This window comes from Meleagris gallopavo, chromosome 1, assembly GCF_905368555.1.
Source record: "Meleagris gallopavo chromosome 1, MGAL_WU_HG_1.1, whole genome shotgun sequence".
Classification (NCBI taxonomy): domain Eukaryota; kingdom Metazoa; phylum Chordata; class Aves; order Galliformes; family Phasianidae; genus Meleagris; species Meleagris gallopavo.
Window position 1 is genome coordinate 68516985 of NC_139404.1, and position 23705 is coordinate 68540689.

Below are 23705 nucleotides of genomic sequence, written 5' to 3' on the forward strand. Positions count from 1 at the left end.
ACAAGGAATTAGCCCCATTAAGTGCTACACAGCAGCAGTCAATAGAAGAGGCTTTCGGCCCCAAAGAGCTTGAAATCAAAGATCTCCACGGAATAACAAGGAATCAAGGGGTTGAATGGATTGGGGTTTTTATAGTGCGAAGTGGTTCTCTGTCTTTTCCTCTCTAACAGGAATGTGTCAATAGCAGAAACAGGGCCTGATGCCTTTTAAAATTTGGCAGTGTGACTGAGCTTCATTCATTCAGCCCAAATCCCTTTCAACACCATCGTATGACATGCCAATGGTTTGCCATCACTGATTTTGAGTGTTTCTGTTCCCCTGTCAGTCACATGCAGTTAGGGTAGGTGGAACTTAGTGCAAAGGGGAAGCAGAGATATCTTTTGCTGACACTGCTGTGATATCTCTTTGTCTCCACAAAATATTGTTTTAATTTCTGCTAGGCCTGGTGCCATAGGAATTATATGCGCAGTGGATTAATCAGTACAAGCTTTTGTGAGCACTTGGAAGTGATTTTGACAGAGCTGTTGGGAGAAAAGCTGTGTACTATTGTGGTAATGCAGAAACCAAAAGAAAAGAAAAAAAAAAACCACCCAATTTCTCATTTGTACTAAAACAGATATACAGTGAATAACCTCACAGAAGGCTGCTTAATTGGGGTTGCAAAAATATGTACTTTAAATATTCTTGCACATATGAAAATCACCAGTAACTGAAATGATGCCTTAAAGTGTTGTTTGTTATCATATCACTGTTATCATATCACAAGGAGAATATCACTGTATTCTCGTTGACAGTTTGTCAGTATGAAGTGATATGTTCTGATGTGTTCAAATAAGTTATCTCTGTGGCCAGCAGCCTTTTCTTCATCACTTCATATGCCCTGTGTGTAAATACAGTTTGGGGCATGGCTGAACAGATCCAAAGCTGAAAATTCAGGTCAGGGAAAGATAGGAGTTATGTTTCTATTTATACGTATAAATAATTTACACAAAGGGTGCTTTATTTCTAGTGTCTGAAGTGCATGAGCTTTTCCTCATCACTTATTTGCCAAGTGACAAATGACCAAGGTTTCAAGTAGAACTAAATGAAACCTTACTTTCTTAAAACTCACTAGTCTGCTTTTAAAAAGAAGCCTTCTCTCTCCTTTCAGTCCTGGCAGTGCTTTGTCTGTAGTCAGTAGTTTCCAAGGCCGAATATTAATTTCTGATGCTCGTTTCCATTTTCAACCCTAAAGTCAGTTAAGCTTTTGTGCTTCCTAATTCGCCCAGAAGTCAAGGGCGAAAAGGGTCATTAAAATCAAGGTTTTCTTCTCTTGCTGCTTTGGTGAGTGAGTTTCCTGTTTTCTCATTGTGGCAGACTCATTCATGTAGTTTGCTTTGTTCTTCATGTTATTCTTTGCTGTTGGAGCAGTGGCCATTGGGTCTTTATGCCCTTGAACTCTGCACATTAACTCTGAATGTGCCTCACTGCTGTGGGAGTAGCCAGCCTGTAGAACAAAAACACTTCACAAAGCAAGTGAAGTTTGAAGTGAAAGCCCATCTTGCACGAATTAAAAAGCAAATAGCCAGGCAGAAGACTCATTTTTACTTCTAGATTTCTGCCACTTTTGAATTTCAACTGTCTCCCTCACAACAAAATTCAGTTTTCAATCCAGTGTTTAGTAATACACCGTGGCTGATTTAATCAGACATATGCATTTGGCCGAAAGTGATGTAATAAGTGGATGTGTCAAAATTTAGAGCACCACTGGAAATTTTGGAACTATAAGTACACATGCCTGAGCATTTGTCACAGTTCTGAGATGCTTCCCATGAGTGTGGATCTGCATGGAAAGGCAGGCATGGTTTTCAGGATGTGCGAATATTACACTGAAGTTTTCAAATCAGTGCTAATCCTGAATACATAGAAAAGCAGATTTTTTTTTAAAGATGTGATCTGGCTAAGAGGCATAAGCATCCTTGTGTATCTGTATGCTGCTTTGTGAGTCTCCAAGTACTGACCAGGGTGAGCCTCAGGTACACAGAAGATTGCTAGCGATTGGGATCTGCTGATGACTTCACCAAGTCATTACATATAAGGGGAGGCATATTGTTGGGGCTGACAGTGGGACAACAAGCTTTGCAGTGAAGCTTTTCCTCAGTTCTGCAGTGTACCTCTTTACATCTCTTATTTAATGCAGCAAATATAGCTCTAACTTAGTTGAGCATATTCTCACTCACTGGAAAAACTCTGGCTGCTCCTTAGGTCTGCTTCCCTCCAAGTACCTCCATGCCTGTGTCAAGCTATTTAGATTTTTAGACATTCAGGTTACTGAAAACTTCCAGCTTCTGTCTTTGCATGAAAGAGCAGCTACAAAGATCTGGAGCATTGACTTTGTGAGAAAAGAGTCAGATAGTATTTTTCTGTGTTAGTCATTTCAGTAAGCAAAACAGTGCTTTATGTCCCTTGCAAAAGTTAAAATAGAATTAAAAATAAGTGCAGAAAGATTTTCCAGGATCCTAATTAAGACGTGATCAGGAAATTAAGAGGTAAGACAGTAAATTTTGGGGAGGTTGTGGGTTGTGTTTTTTTTAATTGGTACCATTGGTGAATAGTTTGAGGCCTTATTGTCTTTCAGCTGTGGCAGTTTTTTTTATTAATTTGCCTGACTCTTCAGCCCTTCGCCATAAATGTCCTTCTGTCCCCTGAAAAAAAAGATTGAAAGAGACAAAAATAGTTAATAAGAGTTTTCTCTCCAAATGTGGTCACAATTTCCCACCTGCAGAGCAGAGTTCTATTGCTTTATTTGGGCTGCATCTTCTTGCAGCTGGCTGTAATCTCCAATGAGCTAATTGTGTTAGAGGTTTTCAAAGGAAATGTAAAGTCTGGGTGCCCTGTTCCTGATGGTAGATGACATGGCATAAAGTTTTAAATCTAGAAGAGAAATGAGCAGCTGAGGGTTTACCTGATTTACAGACAGCTGAAGAGGACCTCAAGAGCTGCTAGAAGATAAAATGCAGGAAGAATAATCATCTTGATGTTCTCCTCTCTATCTCCATGTGATGTCTCTATCAGGCTATGACACCAGAGCAAGATTACTTAAATGTCCTTGTGACCTACATAGTCAGATATTCATGTCTCCATGAAAAGACATGTTTTTCAGTGCAGTCCTTTATTTTATTTGCCTTTTATTTCATAATTTCTTGAATATTAAAATAGAATGAAGTTCTTAGCTATTGTAACTGCCAAGAGGCAGAATTATAGGATCAAATCAAAAAGTGAATTTGAAGAATCCACAGTTCTACATAGGTTGCTCCAAAAGTAATGCCACTTATATATATATGTTTATATATATATAAAAATCTGCATGGCTGTCCAAAATGTGGCTTCTCTTTCATGTCGCCGTTGCCACTGCTGATACACAGTATGCACCGCCTCACTGTGCTCACATCCACTGCTTGTTCTCCATAAGCATTCAGCAAGCATCAGTGAATGTCACTGGGTGCAATTTTTTCCGTGTGCAAGAATTCAGTGACACACCTTTGCTTCATTTGCATTTCCATGTCAGATGTTACTTACTTAGACTGCCATTCTTCTACCATCTGTCACACTGAAGCAAAATGTAAAAGAATGTTGGTGGGAAGGTTCAACCTTTGCTGCCATATCACCAACATCTGCCTCTGACATCATGGACCAACTTAATAAGATAAGAGGCATTACTTTCAGAGCAACCCTTCTATATGAAGCAAATAAAAAAGCAGAGCTTTTTAATTGAGGCACATTATTTTAGGTGGCTCTGCTTGTATTTTGCATATATGCAAAATATTCTTCTGCCCTTATGAGTCAAGGATTTAGCAATACAACTTGTCATCTCTTCTCACAGAACTGTATTATTTCACAAAAGGCATTTAATTTTCCAAATAATAAATTGGAGGAAAGCATTACTGCTAACTTCAGTCAATGCTTTTTTTCCCATAACTGTTTGGAAGTTATCTTTGTCACCTTGAAAACTTAAATCAGTTCTGTGGGTTTTTTTTGTTTTTTTGTTTTTTTTTAAAGGGGTTTTTTAATGTTTGTTCTTGTTTTGCAGATAGGTATGGTTGTCAGTGTATGGGGACTGTTACTTACTTATGTTGCAGAATGGTTGTTAGGCCCAGATGACCAAAATTATAATTACAGACTTCTGTATTTTGTAATACCTGAAGTTAAAATGCCTAGTTGCTTAATGGCAACAATTTCCCTCATGAGTGTGTTTAGTTCCTTTTAGTGGGAATATTCACTTTTGCCCCTCTGAAGCTTTTGTCTCTTCCCTACCACTGGTGTCTCCTCAAAGATGACAGTGGGAGTGCTGGGAGCCTTACAGGTTCAGGGGTCTGTTGTCATCTCCTGGCAGGCCTGCTGATCACTTAAAACAGGTAAGGCATGAGGCTTGAGACATGGAGAGCAGGTTTGCTAGATATTGGCAAAGATTGTTGCTACAGAGCTACTGGTTACTACTTGCATTAGAATTGGTGCAATAAGAAGATATAATACAAAGAAATACAGGGCACTAGAATTGCCATGTTGCTAGACCTGAAATAAAAACAATAACAGCAAAAACATTTATTTATTTGTTTCTGTAACTTAGGAATACACAAATATAGTTATTCTTGTTCTGTTTTCTGTTCCTGGTTACTGCCTGAAGGAACATACTTCGGTGGTTTTTAGACATTTGCTTCCTCTTTCTGTACTCCCAGGTTCTAATTGACTGGATTAACGATGTGCTGGTGGAGGAGAGAATCATTGTGAAACAGCTTGAAGAAGACCTTTATGATGGGCAGGTACTGCAGAAGCTACTAGGTGAGTTCACACAAGAGAAGGCAGCTCCAGAAAGTGAAAGGAAGCACCAAATTAAACCCTTTGAAAGATGTGGACTGTCATGAGGCTGTGCAGTAACTCACTGTCTCACCGAGGGTATATTTTGTTTTGCTGATAGCTACAGTGTCAGCTTCTCATCTGTTCTTCTTGGGCACTCCTCCTTTGAAAGGGGAGGATCATTCTTAGGTAGCTCATTTGGGAACTTTCATTTGGGAAAATTCAGTCCAGAGGGCTGAAATGTGGCAGAAAAAAAGGTGAAGAGGAGGTCAAGCAGAAGCCCCATGGTCCAAACTTTTGTCTTCATAGTTTGCTCCTGAAAGTTTTTTTGGGCTGAGAGGTTTTTTTGAGTTCATAAAGAATTACTTTTAGGAAAACAAAACAAAACAAAACAAAAAAAAAGAGAATGCTTAACAGCAGGCACATACTCACATACTCACAATGTGCTTTTAAGTGCAAATGGTACATAAGGATATATATTTAACTAAGCAGTTCTGATTTTGCAACCCTTTTGCATCTTTGCAGTGTGTGCTTTTGCAAGAATCAAAACCAAGAAAAGCTGAATGATAATGTAATGGTTTACTAGGGTGTTTTCAGTAAAGAGAGACTTGAAGCTTCAGGTACTCACTGTAGATCCCCCTGTTTCTTGGAGACAAATAAGTAAGTTGAGTGCTGTCTGCCTATGTCATGTTTTCAATAGTTGAAATAGTTTTCAATAGGGTTGAGATATGGGATAATTGTCAGAGTAGCGGAAAGAGGATTAAGTGATGCTAATTCTATTGGTGGTAACTGAAGCTACTTACTGAATTTTGTGCACACATTCCTCAAATAAAATGCATGCAGTGTTTTCGCAAATATAAGCTTTTAAAACTTGTAAACAACAATTTGTGTGCAATATTTGTGTGAATACAAAATTGTTCCCAATTTGGGTTAGTATCTGGTAGCTTATGTCACTGTAAGAGAACTTTCAGCTGACCCTTGCTCTGGTGCTGTACTCCTAAATAAAGGCATTCAGAAAAGGGAGCTGAAGTCTTTCACTGTTACTTAAATCTCTCTGTGAATTACTTTGCCAGTCTTAACACCAGGGTGTGCACCTTCTTAGTGCTCTGGAAGCTCTTTGAAGTAATTGGGGTAAGCTGGCACTGCTCCAAGTTCTTTCTGGGCTTTAGGGAAAAGTAGTGGAAATGGATTTGCAAATTTGTCTCACTGCTGAAGGTAATAGGGTGTGACATCAGTCTGATGTCAGAGGATAATAAGAGGGCAAAATGGTACTTTGGATATATACATGCTGGTGTTCTGGCAGATGGTAGTTTATTTTATAGGAGCCATTTGTCATTGGGAACTTTAAGAAATTGTGCTCTCTTTGGAGGCCATGGTTTCTGCCTGCATACATTTAGAAAGTGCTTTGTTGTCCATACATGCACGACCAGTTGGACTTATACAGGAGGAGAGGTGGGCATGTACATCTTGCAGGCCTGAGACTTTTATTTAGACTGACTTTTCTTTATGTTCTCCCTGTTTGGCCTCTGACTGGAGAGCAAATGCTTCTTCCCTGGCCTGAAGCCATCACAGCTCAGCCCCAGTGTGGTGTTGTCTCAACATGAATTTTTCAGTGGTCTCTTAATTTATTCAGCAAGACTTATTCCTGAAACTTTTCATCTTCATGCCCTCTCAGTGATGTGAGATGCAGCAAAGCTTGTCATGCCTGGCGGTGGTGCTCCTGATGCTTGAGGCCTCATGATTAAGACAATCCTCAGTTTTACAACAGTCTTCTTTTGCCTATAGGAAAGGCTAACAACAAGTAGGATTATTAAACTTCAAGTAGCAGTTACCATTCCTTGTCTGTGAGAGGTATTTAAAGAATATCTGTCTTGATGGACAGACAGAAGGATCTGCCTTGATGGGCAGATGAAAGACAACAGCTTGTCAGTGGGGTTACTTTGAAGCTGTTTGAAGTGAGAGATGAGCAAATGATTATCAGATCAATTTAGGTAGGGCTCCTTGCTTGGTTAATTTTATCAAAAAAGTACAAGTAATGCCAATGAGAGAGGCTGGGGTGGTGTAGTGCTTTTGGTGTCAGGGTAAAAGGAAATTAGTTTCTGCTTGCTGATTGGAAGTTCATGTGGGCTGAGAATGGATTGAGCTATAACTTGTGACAAAAAAAAAAAGTCTTGTAGGATAGATTATTTTTTTAATAAAAGATCTAAGATAATTTAAAATAATGCTTACGTGTATTGGCAGCAGCTTAAGAAAGGCTCACAGACATCCTGGCTAAGGAATGTTTTTCCATTAAGATTATTCAGATACTGATAACAAATTCATAGATTGATAGAAACCATCAAAATGTTGAAAGCATTCATGAGTTGATAATCTGCAAATCTCTTCTGTTTGGGGTATTAAGGAAAAGCTATATTTCTGACACTTAAAAATATATATACAGCTGTGTAAAATGTCCAAAAGAAAGACATTCTTGAACTTGAGACCAGAAATATTTCCACTCTTGAAATAGTATGTTTTGACAACTTCAGAATGTTTCTCCAGCCCATCCTGTGTTGTGTTAAAGGTTTTGATGAAATATGTTTTTTTGTTTTAAAGACTGGAATACTTAGTTGTTATATGTTCATCCAGTCCTGACTTGCTAGGACAGTGAGTTTGACCATTTTTTCTCCAGAGTGAAGAGAGAAAAGAGATTAGCAGTTTCCATTGCTATGGTGGATGGAAAACTCTATCCCCAATTCCTCAGCCCTCTTCTTTGAGAGAAGGACATTCGACTCCTGCCTCTTTGGCAAAGGCCACAGTGCAGAAGAAGAGAAAAGTGGTTTAGCTATGATTTTTACAACAAATAATTTTATTATAGAAAAAAAGTTAAAATTTTAGTTATGTCATTTTAGAAAATAATGCAATGTTAGTTCATTTTTTGGGAGTAATCAACTGTGACAGTATTATGACAACACAACAATATTGTTCCAGCTTACTTATTTCTTTAAATCACTTCCAGTACATCAGTTTGAATCTATGACTCTCTTGATGGGTTGAGGAGGCACACGTTCTTTAGTTTAAATTCAGACCTTCAGCTAGCCCAAAATAGATTTCATTAAGCTGAAGAAATGTCCACACCAGCCTGTCCCTTCTTTGTCCTAACTTAACTTCAATTGTCAGAAAAGTCCATTAAACTGATGGAAGTTCCTTGTGTAGGAAGGCTGTGTTATGCCAAATGTTTTTCAGCAATGAAAGAAAACAGGAGGCACAGTAACCATTACTGCTAACTTGTTCCCTGTCTTAAAGTTACTAAATATTTTGTCACCTGCTTGGTGAGCGTGTTCTGCCAGACCTTACTTGTTTTCTGTTGCAGGGTCTATTGGAAGTGACACGCTTTGATAAAGGTTTGCTTTCAGTTATTTTGTTTTCTGAGGAAAATCATTCTGTTGGGAAATTTCTAGCAGAGCCTGGCTCTGATCCCCAATACTCTGCACTTGTTATTCCCACCCAGCTCCTTTATCAATCTGGTATTGCTTGTTTCATTTTGTTGTTGCTTTCTTCAAATACAGAAAAATTGGCTGACCGTAAACTCAATGTGGCAGAAGTGACTCAGTCTGAGATTGGTCAGAAACAAAAGTTGCAGACTGTCCTGGAAGCTGTCCACGATTTACTTCGACCCCATGGCTGGACAATCAAGTGGAACGTTGACTGTAAGGACATTTCTATGGTTTCTGTCTCAGCTTCATAGTCAAGAACTGTGTGGTAATAGGGTATTTATTTGCATAGAAGATATTACCAAATCCATGTATGAATTATAACCAGTACCACCTTCTGTAGACTTTAAAGACAGGCATACATGGCTATGGAATAATTGGAATGCTATTCCTTTAAGCATGTGCTTTTATTAGAAAGTTATTTGTTTGCTTCTTGATTTCGAATCCTACAAATATGAGAAATTCAACAATCATTCAATTACTAGAGGGTGATCTAAGCCTTCTGGCCACTACACTGTCCTGTTTAAAGATGTAGTTTCTAAGAGGCTAAGCAGAAAGTGCCCCATACTCCAGCTTGGCCAGTTATGATCCAAAAGTGAGAATGAAGTTTGAGAAGACGTTTTGCTGAGGTAGTGAATGTTGTTTGTCTTTTACAGTCAGGAAAGTTTGTGTTAACACTCTGAACATCTAAAAGCAGAATTCTCCAGTACAGTGGAAGAAAAGCGATTGATTCTGACTGTTTTTATTTCACTGACTAGAGAAGGAGCTGAAATGATTGGACTCCTGAATTAGCTACGTAACCTGAAGCGAATTGAATCTAGGCTCTGCTGCCTTTGTTAATTTAGGAAAAAGAAGGGAGAAGGAAAAAAGAAAGAAGATAATCTTCACTGTAGACATTTTTCAGTTCTTCCACCTTTTCCCCAGAGATGTTTGTTTAAAGTATTCTGTTTGCTTGCTTTTCCCTGCAGCAATCCATGGCAAGAACTTGATTTCCATTCTTCACCTTCTGGTAGCTTTGGCAATGCATTTCCGGGCTCCCATCCGACTGCCTGAACATGTGTCTGTACAAGTGGTGGTTGTACGAGTGAGTATGAACTTTGACAAGAATTTTATCAGAACAACAATTCTCTACTATTCTGATTTCATGCTGCTGGGCTGCTTCTGTCTGTTGCCTTCCTGTCTCATTCAGAAAATTCTTGTCCTGGCTTTTTAGTGAGTCCCAGTCCTGGGGATGCATTTTGTGTGATTAAGTATGATTCCAAGAACATCCTCTCTCTAATATGTTTAGGACCACTACTTGAGGAAATGGCCTAAGTTGCATGAGAGGAGGTTTAGGTGTCAGAAATAATTTCTTCATGAAAAGGGCAGTTAGGCATTGGAACAGGCTGCATGGGGAGGTGGTGGAGTCTCCATCCCTACGAGTATTTAAAAGATATGTGGATGTGGCACCTAGGGATGTGGTTTAGTGGTGGACATGTCAGTGTTAGGCAGTGGTAGAACTTGATCATGTTGAAAATCTTTTCAAACCTATTTGATTACATGATTTTCTATTGCAGTATGAAGTTAGAAGTGGGATGTGATTTTGTATAGAAGAGAGTTGTGTCTGTAACTGTTGGCACTTCAGAAAATGTTTTTTGCCATGCATTTTTATAGAGAAGCCACTGAAACACAAATAGCACAGAAAAGAGTTTCAACATGTACAATCTCCTCAGCCTGTGAAGCCTGTTACTTATGTTGTTTTTCTCCAATGACTTATTGTTCAGACTTAGATGCGTTGTTTTCCTTGGCGCACTAGTGTAGTTTCCATCATTTCTTGCACAGCCTTGTGTTTTTGTTAGCTTTCCTTAGATGTGCAGAACAGATTTCATCCAAGGAGCATTGACTTCTTCCCTCCTGCCCTAGATATTGCTATAGTTACTCCTTTCTCTGCTTGACATCAACAGTTTCCTTTCGATCTACAACAGCTCTACTTTCAGAGCATTTCTACTCTTGCTTTTTATCTTCCCTTCTATTCCAACTGAAGCTCTCATGGCAGTACAGTTTGCAGCATGTAAACCCAGCTTTCCTGAACAACGGTTGCAAAACCAGGCAGATCTGTTGCATCTGGCCATCCACTGATCATGCCATGACTGTTTGCTGTGGTGCTCAGCGGTGTTGTTGAGATGCAGGCTCAGCTGCTGGTAACAGGCTGTGGAAGTGCCCTTGTACTTTGCTTTGCAAGTGTTGATACCATTACAAGATGCAGTTGCATCATTGTTGATTAGGCAACCCTCATTTTGCTTTATGTTCAAATAATAGCATTTTTCAGACTCCATACCTGAATGCTGTAGAGGTACAGAGTAAGTGGGCAATTGGCAGATACTCCCTACTTCACAATAAATGTGAATATTGTGAATACTTCACAATAAAGAGGAAAGCAAGCAAGGAACTCCCGTGCCATGTACAAGGAAGGTTTATTTAAGCTTGAGAAATTGTAAACTCCTGCTCTTGGACCTAGAGTCTGGGGTCCTGGAAATGGTTATAACAACTCCTGCAAAAGGAGGTTTGTTTTGCTGCTTGTCTCATTCAGCTTTGTTTATTTAAATGGAATGCAAGACAAGGTATGAACTGAAGTGTGTTTCTTTTGCAGAGTTCCTGCAGAAGGAATAACTTCTGCCTTATAGTTTGGAAAAATGAATTTTTGTAGTTCAGCATTTTTAATCTGGTCTAAAAATACATGCTCTTTCAGTAACATAAATCTCTTTAGATGGATTGTATTTAGCCTTTTTTACACTGACAAAAATAAAAATGGTTATAAGGTTAGCATCATTCTCAATCTAAGTAAGGAAACTATTATAATGATCAGTTTTATTGTTAAATCATTTCTCATTACAGATCCTAATAATTGTTAGGATTTTTTCAAAGTAGATCATAGTTAATGCAAGATTATTATCTGAATATACATTTAAGGAGATTAATCAATAGTTTGTAAAGTGTAGAGGGACTAAGCTTTATGGAATTGATCCCAGAGCAAGAAAACCTTGGAAGATGTGGGAGAAGTGTGCAAGAACACACCAATACTGAAGTTTTCCAAAGTAGTTAAGTCTCACTTTCATGGGTGACTTTGGCACTTTGAATTAAACTTCTCAATTTCTGTGTTTACATGGTGAAAATAACTGTCATGCTGGCTTAGAATGTTGCTACTTAATGAACTTGTGCACATTTTTTAGCCAACCCAAGAATGGTACAAAGTACTTTTTATCTTATGTAAGTGTTGTGGGCTTTCTTCTCTCTTATTTTTCCTCTGATTTTTAGTGACCTTATCCATAAAATGAAGTAGTATTATGATAACACCATGCTACATGGAAAGTGTTTATCAAGATCTACACAGACCAGCAATGATTTGGCATCCTTTTGAATTCTGCCCTTTCTTTGGAGTCCTAAGGTGGCAGACTGAGACCTTCCTCAGTTGCTGTTCTGAGAAGAATCTGTACTTGGATCAGTATCTGTCAGACAACATACTGAGGTCTTTTGATCCCGCAGTGTATATTTTGCTCAGAAAATCCACAATTGCTTTGGAGGGGGCTTTCTGCTTTAATTTCCCTGTCCGGAAGAACCTTTATCTATATTCCTGCCTGCCCAGAGCAGCAACAAGACTAACACAGCAGAAAAACACTTTTGCTTATACTGTTTTATAATGGGCACCATGGGGTGTCTCTTGAGAGTGGGACTTCAGAAATCTAGTTAATTTCAAACCTGTTTTGAAATCAACACCCGAAACTGATTTTTTTTAGATCTTCTTTTCTTCCGAATAAAATATAAAATGTGAGCATGGCAACATAAATCCAAATTATATATGAAGTGTCTGAAATCCAAATTATATATGAAGTGTCCTAGCAGAGCAAGGGTTTCGGTGAGTCTTTTAGTTAAAATTCTGTTGACAGCTACTTGAAGTGCTGAGTTAAGAGTCTAAGATTGTACTTGTTTTAATAATGGTGTTAGTGTTTCCCTTTTGTTTCAGCCCTTCTTAATGAGGGCAAGGAGGGTTGAAACTTCATGGTTTCATTGTGAAGCTCCAGTTAGAATTTGAAATCCTGAGATTTTTCTTGCATCTGACTGTCTCCTGATATTTGAAACGTGAGCTTGCATGATGAAGAAATACTGTAATTCAGGAAAACAAAAATGTCTCAGAGGTGATTGTAAAAATTGTTCGTAAGGCTCCCTGGTCGTTGGTTATTTTTGCAAGGCTCAGTAATTGCCGTCTTTTGCACTCAGCTTTCCTATTCCTCATTTTTAAAATTGCTGCGTGTCCCACGTTGGTGCTGGTGGAAGATCTGAGATATTTTTACAGTAATTCCTCTGTAGCCTGAGTTGCAGAAAGGTGAGAGCAGCATGAAGAAGACATATCTGGTGGCAATTGTGCAAGCAATCCTAGTTTTATCGATGGATGACATTTGTTTTGGAATGCAAGGCCAAGGGACCTAGCCTTGTGCGTGTGCTCAGCTGCCTCTGAGAGGGCTGCATGGACGTGTTGCTGTTTCCACCCACTGGGAAATCAACGTGGGTATCCAGCCCTCTGTCTCATTAGCAGTTTGGAGGCATTATTCACTAGTCACCTCTTATTGAGGCTTTGTTCACAAGGCACACAGTGACCAAAAGAACCAGAAACTGATATGAGTAAAGCAGGGTCTCTGTAGGATGGAATATAGATAACATTGTTTCATACACATGAAAACACTGCACTGTCAGATACTTCCACATTTTTCCACCCATGCTGTCATCCTGGCTGTCTTTCCCAAACCTTTGGCACCATTCCTGTGGCTCCCTCGGGGGTGCAGGGTTAGATGTATTTGTGATACAGAGGTAAGGTGTTGGGAAGACATGGCCAGAGGGCTGGATCCAGCTCTGGGCCAGGCTCAGGAGGGAGCTGCTGCAGCACAAGGGTGGGAGACAGCGGCTCCCACTCTGCTCTCAGCAAGGCTCCCTGGGTGGCTTGGGAAAGTAGCACTGCCCTCATTTATTGAATAGGGAGTAGAAAGGAACAAATTCTTGTTACTGATTTTTTTTTTTTTTTTTTAATTGCATTTCTTATTTTAGATTGCTTCTGGGGAAGGATGTGCTTCTCTTCAAAGCTATTCTGCCTAATAAGTTCTTGTTTGGGGTTCAGCTGGTGAAAATGATTGAGATTGTGTATGTGCAAAGAGCTTGTGCCTGAGGGTGGCGGTTTCCCTGCTTACCAGAGCTAGCAGCTTTCATTATTATCTGTGTCTTCATCATTCTGACAGGACCTGGTTCCTAGATGACTGCTGATATTTGAGCTCCTGATGTCAGCTTTTTTAATGTAGAGGAAGGAGGGAAGAAAATAAAGCTGTGTGCTGTAATGTTGTAAGGGACCATAGACTCAGTGAAAAGAGATGCTGAGAAGTTTTTCTGAATCAGATAAAAACAGTTCCGGCCTCAGAAAGGCATCTACCACATGCCAAAACTCTGGAGTGTTGGTACCTCTGTATTGAAGTGCTGTGTCTTAACAGAGCTGAGGAAACTGGATTGAAATGGTCTTAACAAATACTAACTCTTTGTTGGATTAAAGAGTTCTTGCTCATACAGAAAAATATTGCAAGGAAAGAAAATCCAGTAACAGGGAAATGCTGTCTGTTGTGAAATCACTGCTGAGGTCTTTTGTGCTCTCTACATTTCTGTGGTGATTGCTGGCAGGAGTGTGACTGGTGGCTTCACTAACGTCTGCTCTCAGAGAGCCTCCCTTGTGCACTGAGGGCTTTGCCAGCACAACAGAGGCTTGGCCAGGGGATGGCAGTCTGTTCTTCAGCGCTAGACCTCTCCTGAGAGCCAGGCTGCCAGTAGTATCAAAGTGTTGGTTGACCCTGACCAAAATAAATAACCCTGGGGTGTTTAAGATGAGGCTGACAAGCTCTCTAATGGTGTTCCAGGCACAGTGTTGACCGTGGTCTCAGGCAGAGAATTGTTAGTGAGTTTATTGGCTGCAAATATATATACATTTCCCAAATACTCATTTGACTGTCAGCTTGATAAATGCTACTGTTGTAGGAATGAGCCCTTTTGTGTCAGCTGTTTCACCTCTACCCGTACAAAACTTTGCCTTAGCAAACATGGTTTACGCAGTTTTCTGCTCTGGGATTCTGAAAGATGATGAATGTTGTTGAGCCTCTAATGAGCTTCTCCTGTATTAATGCTATTTCTGTTTCTAACTCCCCCTTCACTTCCAGAAACGCGAAGGCCTTCTTCAGACAACTCATGTTACAGAGGAGCTGACGACTACAACAGAGTAAGCACAGAATGCTTTAGTTTGAGTCTGTGTCTGTGAAATTTTTCACAGGGACAAAACAGAAAAATAATCTTGTCCTCACCCCTGCTAAATTTAGAAAATCCATAATGTGTTGCTTTTTAACTATATAAAAACAACTGTACCTGGAAATACGTTACAAAGGAGAACAGCAACAGCGTCTTCTTGACAATCTTGTATCAAAAAAGCTTTTATCTGGGTACCTCACTGGAAGTGACACTTGGGGGCCTTTCTTCCTCCCTCTGTAGGTCACCGTACGTAACTCATTTCTGTCTGGAGATGTTGTCTCTCTTAAGTAAAGGACCAGTGCAGATATTCTGGGGGTAGATTACTTTGCTGAAAGGCAGTGACTCAAAACTGAAGTTATACTGATAAAGTTGTAAGAAGAGATGAGATCTCTTATTTTCGTAGAGTACCCGAGGGCTAGAGCTCAATAAAAATAAATAAATGTCTTTACTCTCGGTTTTTGCAATGGGTTTACTCTGCTTTCTGTTTTTGCTTTTCTTTTTATAAGGAAAAGGGAAGACATGCATTTTGGCTGTAAATAAAAGCTGAGGTTCTCCTTTATGTGGCCTGAAGTCAACTTTTCTAAAAGGGGTTACACGAGCCCTCCTTCAGTCTTTCTGTGTATTGGCTCCCTGTGGAGTTGGCTCAGCTTTCCATGACTTTGAAGATAAATGAAGTACCATGTGGCTTGCTCAGTGGGGAAGATATTTCAGATGGAAACATTCAAAAATGAGATCATAACATCTCTGTGTGGATGTTAACGATCCATAGTGTTCTTTGTAGGATCTGAGCTCTGCTTCTGTGTTGTGCACCAGAATTCCTCCTATACTCTTGAACAGTGTAGTTAGTTTGTCCTCTCCTTCTGATGTGGTTTGTAAGGTAGAATCTGTGTAGTAGGGTTTGGACTTTTTTTTTTTTTTTTTTTTAGCAAGAAAGATGTTTACAGTTACTTTTTGTGTGTTTATGCATGTGTTTTGCTAAGCTACTTAATGATATATAAAGAGAGGTTACTATTTAATGTGTGGCATACCTGGACAGGTACAGAAAATGCAGACTCCAGCATTAATTGAATACTTTCAAATTCCTCTGTGCAAATCAGGGCCTGATGCTCAGTTGATAAACATCTGTGGGGTGATGTCACTGGGCTGTGTATATAATTGATGCATGGCAGTATTGTTTATTTTCCAGTCAGATATTATGTATGTTTTCTTTCTTCAGATAAAATAGATTAAAGTGAGCCTTACTCTTTCTGAGCCATGCGTTATAGTTTCTAGTGACTATATATATGAAAACTGCCCACAGAAACGTGTGTTCATTCACTCTTCATCATAAAAACAGTGATGCATAAAAAAAATCACAATTCTGTATAAAACATAATTTCAATTCATTTCAAATGTATCTCCCTGATATCACTGGTGATCTACTGGGGACACTGCAGCACGTTGCATCAGGTCTGCAACATGCCCAGCCTCCTGACATGATAGGAGTGGTTAGCCCTCGGCATCTTGCAGGAAAAGACCTGTTAAGCCCATGGTCTTGCCTTTTCAAAGTGATTATTCGTGAACTAACACAATGTTTTTAATTTCTCTGTCTTGCAGGATGATGATGGGAAGATTTGGTAAGTAACAAAGCTGACCCTGAATTTTTTTATTTTTTATTTTTATTTTTTTTGTTTATCTGTTTATAATCCAGCACAGAAATCTTGTCTGCTTTTTCTCATGAGTTCAAGACACTGGATTGAGCAATGCTGCAGGGTTGGAGTGTGTTGTGGGGTTAGATTTTCTTACCCTGCACGTAATGGGTAGAATCAGATCATCTAGTGCACTACTTTTGTTTTCTAGACTAATCCTTGTTGGTCTGTTTTCACTCCATGTAACAAACAGTAAAAATGCTACATAGGGCAGTATTTCCTACTACCATTATTAGTGTCCTGCAAACAAAAATCTTTGTAGCCCCCACGAGTAAGTTACACCTTCTTCAGAGTGTGACTGCTTAGTTTAAATATAAATGGACACATGGAAATTAATGAAGCAAAGGTACCTGGTATGAGTGTAAAGAAAGCTCTGTTTATGTGTCTGTCCACTTGCAGGCACTGGTCCTAATCCCTTTACACACAGTACTTTCTCTCCTCCATGTTCATCAGATTTGACAGACTTTACCAACCATAGATCAGGTCTTCTAAACAAAAATTAAGTGTTCTAATGATGCTTCCCAGAGGCTTCTCTTTCTTTTTACATATTGTTTAGTTAGCAGCACCTACATCATTTACTATTCACTGGAGAGATGTGAGTTTCTCTGAGGAACTGTGTGGTAATGGACAAGTCATTTAGTTTCTCAGTTTCCCAGTCGTAATACATGAACGCTACCCTTTCCTCCATTGTAGAATACCTACAATAGTAAGGAATTAAGTACTCAAAAAATAAGTAATGAAAGGGAACTAAATAACATATCTTTATATACCAAAGGAACTTGTAAAATAGATATCTTTATTTAACAACATAAATCTATTAAAATGTGTCCAGTAAACAAAAAGAATTTGAACATAGGAAAACTGTTGAAGCTATGTTGAAAAATTTAACAGCCTTAAACTAGCACAGTTAACTGTTTTTGATTTCTTTTTAAATACAAATGCAAATGTTTAGATTTTTAGTTTTTCTTTCACTTGTTTCACGTGATGATGACAATTCAATTTAAAATGTCATCCAGACAATTCAGTGTTTAGAAAATTTGTCAGCCCTGAAATGCCCATGTGGAATACTGCATGAATCTTTTCATGTTAGTAGATTTTAGATTGGATCCAATGCCATAGTACAATGGTAAAGTCTAATTGCTCTATAGTGATTTAAATATTTATACTGCTCATAAGCTTTGCTCTTTGTTGAGTGGTGAATCACGTTCTACTTATGTGTTCAGTTTTAAGCTTAACTGAAGTCAATTGCATGACCAGTAGGAATGAAATTAACTGTATGAACATCTGATTTTGAGGCTGACCTTTGGGCGTGAATGTAGCTACGTTTATGGCTCTAGAGTACCATCAGGTGATGTTTCAGTGTCTCACTGATTCAGACATGGTTGGGGAACGGTCAAAATTTGTTTCACTTTATTTTTTCTTCCACTTATATATTTTGTCCACCAATTATGAAGGGCAAGAATGGGCAGTCAATGTATTTGCAGTTAACCCTGAAATTTCTAGTGTGGTTTGTTCTGGTATTTAAGTAGACACTAAAACAAAGTGATTACTTTTAGCTTGGTCTCTATTATGCATCTTCCTCAGACAGGCCCTTAAGCTTACAAAACATAACATACTTCCTGTACTTGGCTATTAGAGGTGTATTCATTTTAATATTTTTTTTTTTCCTGTAAAACCAGAGCGTGATGCCTTTGACACGCTTTTTGATCATGCGCCAGACAAACTCAGTGTCGTCAAAAAGGTAAAAAAAAAAAAAAAAAAAAAAAAAAAAAAAGAAACAGATTCTATTTTCTTCATTGGTTTCTTCTTATATTTTTGGAAAAGGTGTCCAGAGAAATCTGACAGTGGAAAAAAAGGATTTTAAAGTAATAAAAAGAATGTTTATTCCCAAAAGATCTCTGCTTCAGGGGCAGGTGGTAACTTGATTGATCAGCTTCAGTAAGGTTCTTGTCTGGTTACTGTTGTTTATTGTTCAAGGCTTTTCTGTGTAGTACTAATAGAGGCATTGACAGTTTGCAGCCATATACATCATTTTTGGCTGCCCCTAAGCAGCAAAAGATCAGTGCTTCATGTAGTTGTCTCACTATGTCAGCAGCTACTTCTTTATCTGTGATTCAAAGTGGTGCAGGTTAGAAAAAGCCATTCTGCAAAGTATTTGCAGTGATCCAGATCATTCTGTCTGGACAGTTGTACATGCTTTTATACCCCAAGTGCTGCCCTCCAGCAAGGAGGGGATGAACCGAAGGATAATGAGCATCAGGTGGTGGCAAAAGTCTCCTGGAAGTGTCTTGCTAAGGCCGATAGAGTTAAGTTAGCTCTACCTGTGCCACATAAGTGTTGCCTTCCAACTGTGTCTGTCCCTTTTGAAAGCGTTCTAAGCAGGCTATCAGATTTCTGCTTTGATATTTTAACTGGCTAAGCATCTTGCATGTGTGAATAAAAATGCACAGTGCAGATTTTGGTTAAATCATGACTGCCGTTTTAAGTGCACATCACTCCAGAAACAGAGGTGAGCACAGAGTTGTGTGCTGTTGGTACCGTCATTTGGGAATCTTAGCTGAGTGTTGCTGATGCCTTGCACTCAGTGGATATTCTCTAACAAACTGAAAAGACTGGTGGACAGTAAATGCACCTACTGCTGACCTCATCTTCACAAAGAAACTGCAAGAGAACCAATGCCACCACAGCTTTCTCCCACTACACTGAATTACGCTTTATGTACTGGGAAAGATAACAAGTGTGTAGTAGCACCACCTGGTGACTCCTCGTTTATGTTGCAACAAAAGGGATTATACGACTCAGTTGTTTTCATTTTTATGTACTTATTTATTTAAAAGCAAACAACACAGAGTTGTGTTTATTAAGCTTAAAAATGTCTTAAAAGTGTATATTAACATAGGCATCACCTGTAGTTCTAACATTACTGGTTCTGGTGTTTTATAGTCTTTGATCACCTTTGTGAACAAACACTTGAACAAACTGAATTTGGAAGTAACGGAGTTAGAAACTCAGGTAAGATTTTTTTTTTTTTAATGTAGTCTAAGTGTATAAATGACAAATGTAGACCCTTATTCCATTAAACTGTGTTACGGAACTGCTTCTCTTCGAGCACATTGATTTATAGTATCTTTTAAATAGTAATGGCATTCAGTGATGTTAGCTTCCTTTACTCATATTTACATATGCTTCATATTGCTGTGGATTTGCATTTTAAGGTGAAATTCGTGGATATTCACTATGTCCATTTTAATGACTGTAGAATACCCTGGATTTCAGGGCAACTTGTCTCCTGGATCAAAGTGTTATGCTGTAAAGCTGTTGCTATAGTTATGGATGGATGGCGGATTGTGTCTTACTAGCAGTGAGGGTTCCTAATTAGCTGGTGGGAGCTCTTAATAGCTGGCTGCCTGGGGCTCTCAGGAGGAGTCTGGCCTGCAGCATGCGGTTCGTCACAGCGATATCAGTGCTAGCTTTGATCACATCAAAGAGGGACTGGAAACAATTTTGCTATTGCCACAAAGGCTTTGTGTCCTCTTTATCCTGTGGGCACTTCTCAGCAGTGTGGATTAGCAACTGTGAGCTCATGTACTGCCGTGGCTTGACTGCTGTTGGTATCCAGGTTAGTTTGTTTAAAGCTCACTGAAGTGACTGTCTACCACCACAGTCAGCTTTGCAGGAGCTGCCCACCTCTAGCACTAAACTGGGTACAGAATATGCTTGGAAACATTAAATAAGTGTGAATTTAAGTGTCAGTGGGGTAGTTCTACCTCTGGAGGTCAAATTAAGTGATTTTCAGCTTGACTTTTTGGCTGAGTTTTAAAAGCAGAAACAAGTATTCTTTTAGAGTTCATCGAGCTGTGGAGAGGTTACCTTATTGTACTTGCAATAAAATAAAATAATAATAAAAAAATCATGATATCTAGAGTATTACTCCTGGAGTACTGGTAGCTGATTTGAGTGACTTGGTTTAGTACCAGTCATTTGCTGATATTTTATATATTTGCGGAAATAAATGGGTGACTTGATCTGCTCTGTCACTAGAAGTTGGTTCTTAATGTCTAGGAAGTATCCAGCAACTTGCTTTTGAAAAGGTTAGAAGACGTCATACATGTTGTATCAGGATCACAAGTGAGAGTTCTGTTTGAAATATATAGCATCTGCCCCCCTCCACCAGCCAGTAAATAGTCTTCCTGTCTGGTAGGAATACCGAACAGTACTGCTGAGAGTATTTGTGAGTCTATTTTGAGCTGGAGCAAATTCTTTATGAAGTTAACGTTCCTACCTGTGACAGGTTTTTTTTATTTAAAGTTCTGATTTGAGGCAGAGTGTTGAATATACATGACTTGAGAGGCGGGACTGCAGTTGAAAATTATTATGTACGGTAGAAATAGAACTGTGACTATACAGTGTGAAATCATGTTTTCCAGGAAGTCTGGTTGCTTTGTTTGTTTGTTTGTTTGTTTGTTTTCAAACTTTTAATCAAGAAAGCTCTGTTAAACACAGTAGTAAAGTTGGCAAGGCTCTTCAAGAAAGTCAAAGGAGCAAAAGATCATTTTTAAAATGAGCTTTTAAATAAAGTAATCACAACCAAGAACAAGCTTACATACTTCTACCTCATCCCGAAGTATTCAGTAGCCTAACAAATGAGGATGTTGAGTTTGGCCTCTCCTTAGTCAGACTCAATACGCAGCACCCCTAAGGAGTGGCAGTTGTATGTAACTCCCAGGTAAATTGTTTCTAATTTCTACTGCCTGGAAGTATTTACAGGATATAAGTGATTTAAACATTACTTGACAGATGCTCTTGAATGGATTAGTGTTATAGCTTGTTTTATGAAATGAAAGTAGAGGAAACAATGCTACCATATGTAGGGATAAAGCCTTGTATCATAGATGTATATAGCAACACACTTCGAAGGAAAGAGTGATTGAGTTTGCTCAGCTGTGCTGATGATTCCAGTGGTATAGGTGAATCCAGGGAGCAGATGAAACAAAGCCCTAAGTGCTAATTGCACTTGCCATCAACTTCTTGCTGCGCATGAAAGGAAAAGTCGGTGACTCCCAAACTGTCTGACGCCTCTCTGCTAGCAAACAACAGTGGCAGAAATTAACGTACATCGTTTGGACCAAGCATTAATTGTTCCACTTGTTTGTGAGTGCTTATTTGAAAACAGATGCTTCCACTTAGAAATGTCACCAATATTTCTATTTAGTTTGCAGATGGTGTTTATTTGGTTTTGCTCATGGGTCTCCTTGAGGATTATTTTGTTCCACTTCACAACTTCTACTTAACGCCTGAAAGTTTTGATCAGAAGGTGGGTAGAAATTCCAGACTGTATTCTGTTTGCTTTGTTACCGCATGATATTTTCCAGTCATTGTGTCCTTTCTCTTTGTTCCCAGTAAATACATTCTATCTTCAGGAGTTGTGGCAAAGGTATACTGGCTGTGGCACTTCATAGTTAATATGATCAAAAGTTGCTTGTGAAATTAACAGGTAAATTCCCCATAATTGAGCAAGAATATTTAGAAGAGATAAATTGATAATATGATCAACAAGTCTTTGTGCTGTGTAATATTTTGCATAATTAAAGTGATTTATTAATTTGCTGTACAGCTTGAAGTCTTTTTGTGCTCAAGGATTCTTGATTGTGTTAAATAGTAGAGCTGATGCCTGGCATTGCCTAGCATTTTCTATGTAAGTAGGCAAAAAAGGCAAAAGTTAAGAGATGGGAAGCTCTACTTCATCTGCATCCGTATACACTAGGATTGACATAGTTTCTTCCCAGAGTAAGTCAGCCCTAAAAAACAATCCCTCATCTCATTAGTGTCAGTTGCCTAACGCCTAATAGTCCTTTTTCTGTAGTTTATGTAATGGTTCTACAAACGAAATATCATTAATTGATACATACTTGATATGCTTGATATAGTGTAGTAGAAGAGGTGGTACCCAGACCATGACCTTTGGTTGATCTGTGGTTAAAAACTATGTGTTGAGAGCTCACTGATAACAAGTTTTGTAGCTGTATAAAGCCAAGATGGCTGAGGCCCTGATCCTGCCAGGGAGAGATCGTGCAGAAAGCACCAATCAATTTCTGAGGACAGATGTGTGTTTTCATGTCCAGCTCCTGGCAGGGTCATTACCAATACTGCTGACTTAAACTTTCGGGAGAATGTATTAGCTTGTCTTTTTTGGTGGTTTCCTTCTATCTAGTAAGGCTTGACAAAATAAGTATTGCGGAAGAAGAGTGGATTATTTGAAGTCTTAGATTGTTTTAATCAGGACTGGAAGGGAACAAAATAGCTGTCTTGATTTTTTTAGCCCCATTGTCCTGTATAACTCCTAACATTAGTGATGAAAAGAGAACTTTGCTATCATAACCAAAAGTTTGTCTCTTTCTACAGTTGTCCCTGAACTTGTGCACATATCTAGATATATTCAGTGCCTACTCTCAATCTCGTTGTGCTGGAGTAATTCATCTGTCCCCTGTTCTTCATTCTGCCAGGTTCTTTAGTGGGGACAGTACTTGTCTAATGTAGGCTGAACTGGAGCAAGAGGTAATTAGGTCAGGAAACACTGCAAAAAGATAGAGGATTGAAACAGCTTTGTAAGATGAAGTCTTGTTTATATTTTGTATGACTTCAGTGCACACTTTAGCAACAGTAATGCTCCCTGAGAGAGAGCACTTACCACTGATAGAATAACCCAGCTTTGCCTGAGTGGATCATCTCAATGTTGCAGGAGTAATTGGAAGTGTACCAGGTGAGCATAGTTACAGACTCAGCCTAATATGCTGAGCATGCCAGTTCTATAAGTTACATAGGGCTTGTTGACAGCCTTTGTAGGTAACTAGCTGTTTGGGAGCTTAAAGGGGTTTCCTGAAGGAAGGAAAGCAGGCTCTGGCAAGAGAGCTTGTTTAGGTGTTGAGTTTCTAGATAGGAGGAAATTAAATAATTTTGAATGTTCTATAATATACAGGAACTCGATAGAGCAGTGGAAAAATGTCGTTATATTACCTTCTAAACAATTTTGCTTTTATATCTTTCTCTTGCTTTTTTTATTACAGTAGCCTCAGTTTTCCTCTTTCTAGAAATGCAGAATGCTGAGTCATAGTCAGTGCTCTTTCAGATTTTGTTGTTAATGGTTTAAATTAGTGTTATCCATTATTCCTGAAGTAACATTTTGTTTCTGTGTGGAGACTTTGCTTTGAGGAAAGAGGATTTGTAACTCAAAGTGCAAGAGGTAAACTGTCTTTTGGGAAGGGAAAACAATATTTTCATTTGGAAAATGATTGGCTTTGTCACAATGAATGAGGGGAAATTGGAGCAGGTAAAAAGATTAATAAACCCTGAGCAATAAATGCCAGTGGAAGGGGCATTTCATCTTTGTTGCAGGGAAGCTTTG

The 23705-nt window shown here is 38.9% G+C and overlaps 1 protein-coding gene across 3 annotated transcripts in view; it reads left to right on the forward strand.

Annotated features, from left to right (window-relative positions):
- Positions 1-23705, forward strand: part of PARVB (parvin beta) — a 57707-nt gene that overhangs the window by 25378 nt on the left and 8624 nt on the right. For all 3 annotated transcript variants that reach the window (XR_014885424.1, XM_085232671.1, XM_019612004.3), the window contains exons 4-11: positions 4716-4818; positions 8382-8522; positions 9275-9390; positions 14531-14589; positions 16212-16231; positions 17983-18044; positions 19247-19315; positions 21516-21617. Coding sequence is in view for 2 of the 3 variants with exons in the window: in XM_085232671.1 (XP_085088797.1) it covers positions 4716-4818; positions 8382-8522; positions 9275-9390; positions 14531-14589; positions 16212-16231; positions 17983-18044; positions 19247-19315; positions 21516-21617 (672 nt within the window). In the remaining variant the exon portion in view is untranslated. The remainder of the gene's footprint in view (positions 1-4715; positions 4819-8381; positions 8523-9274; positions 9391-14530; positions 14590-16211; positions 16232-17982; positions 18045-19246; positions 19316-21515; positions 21618-23705) is intronic.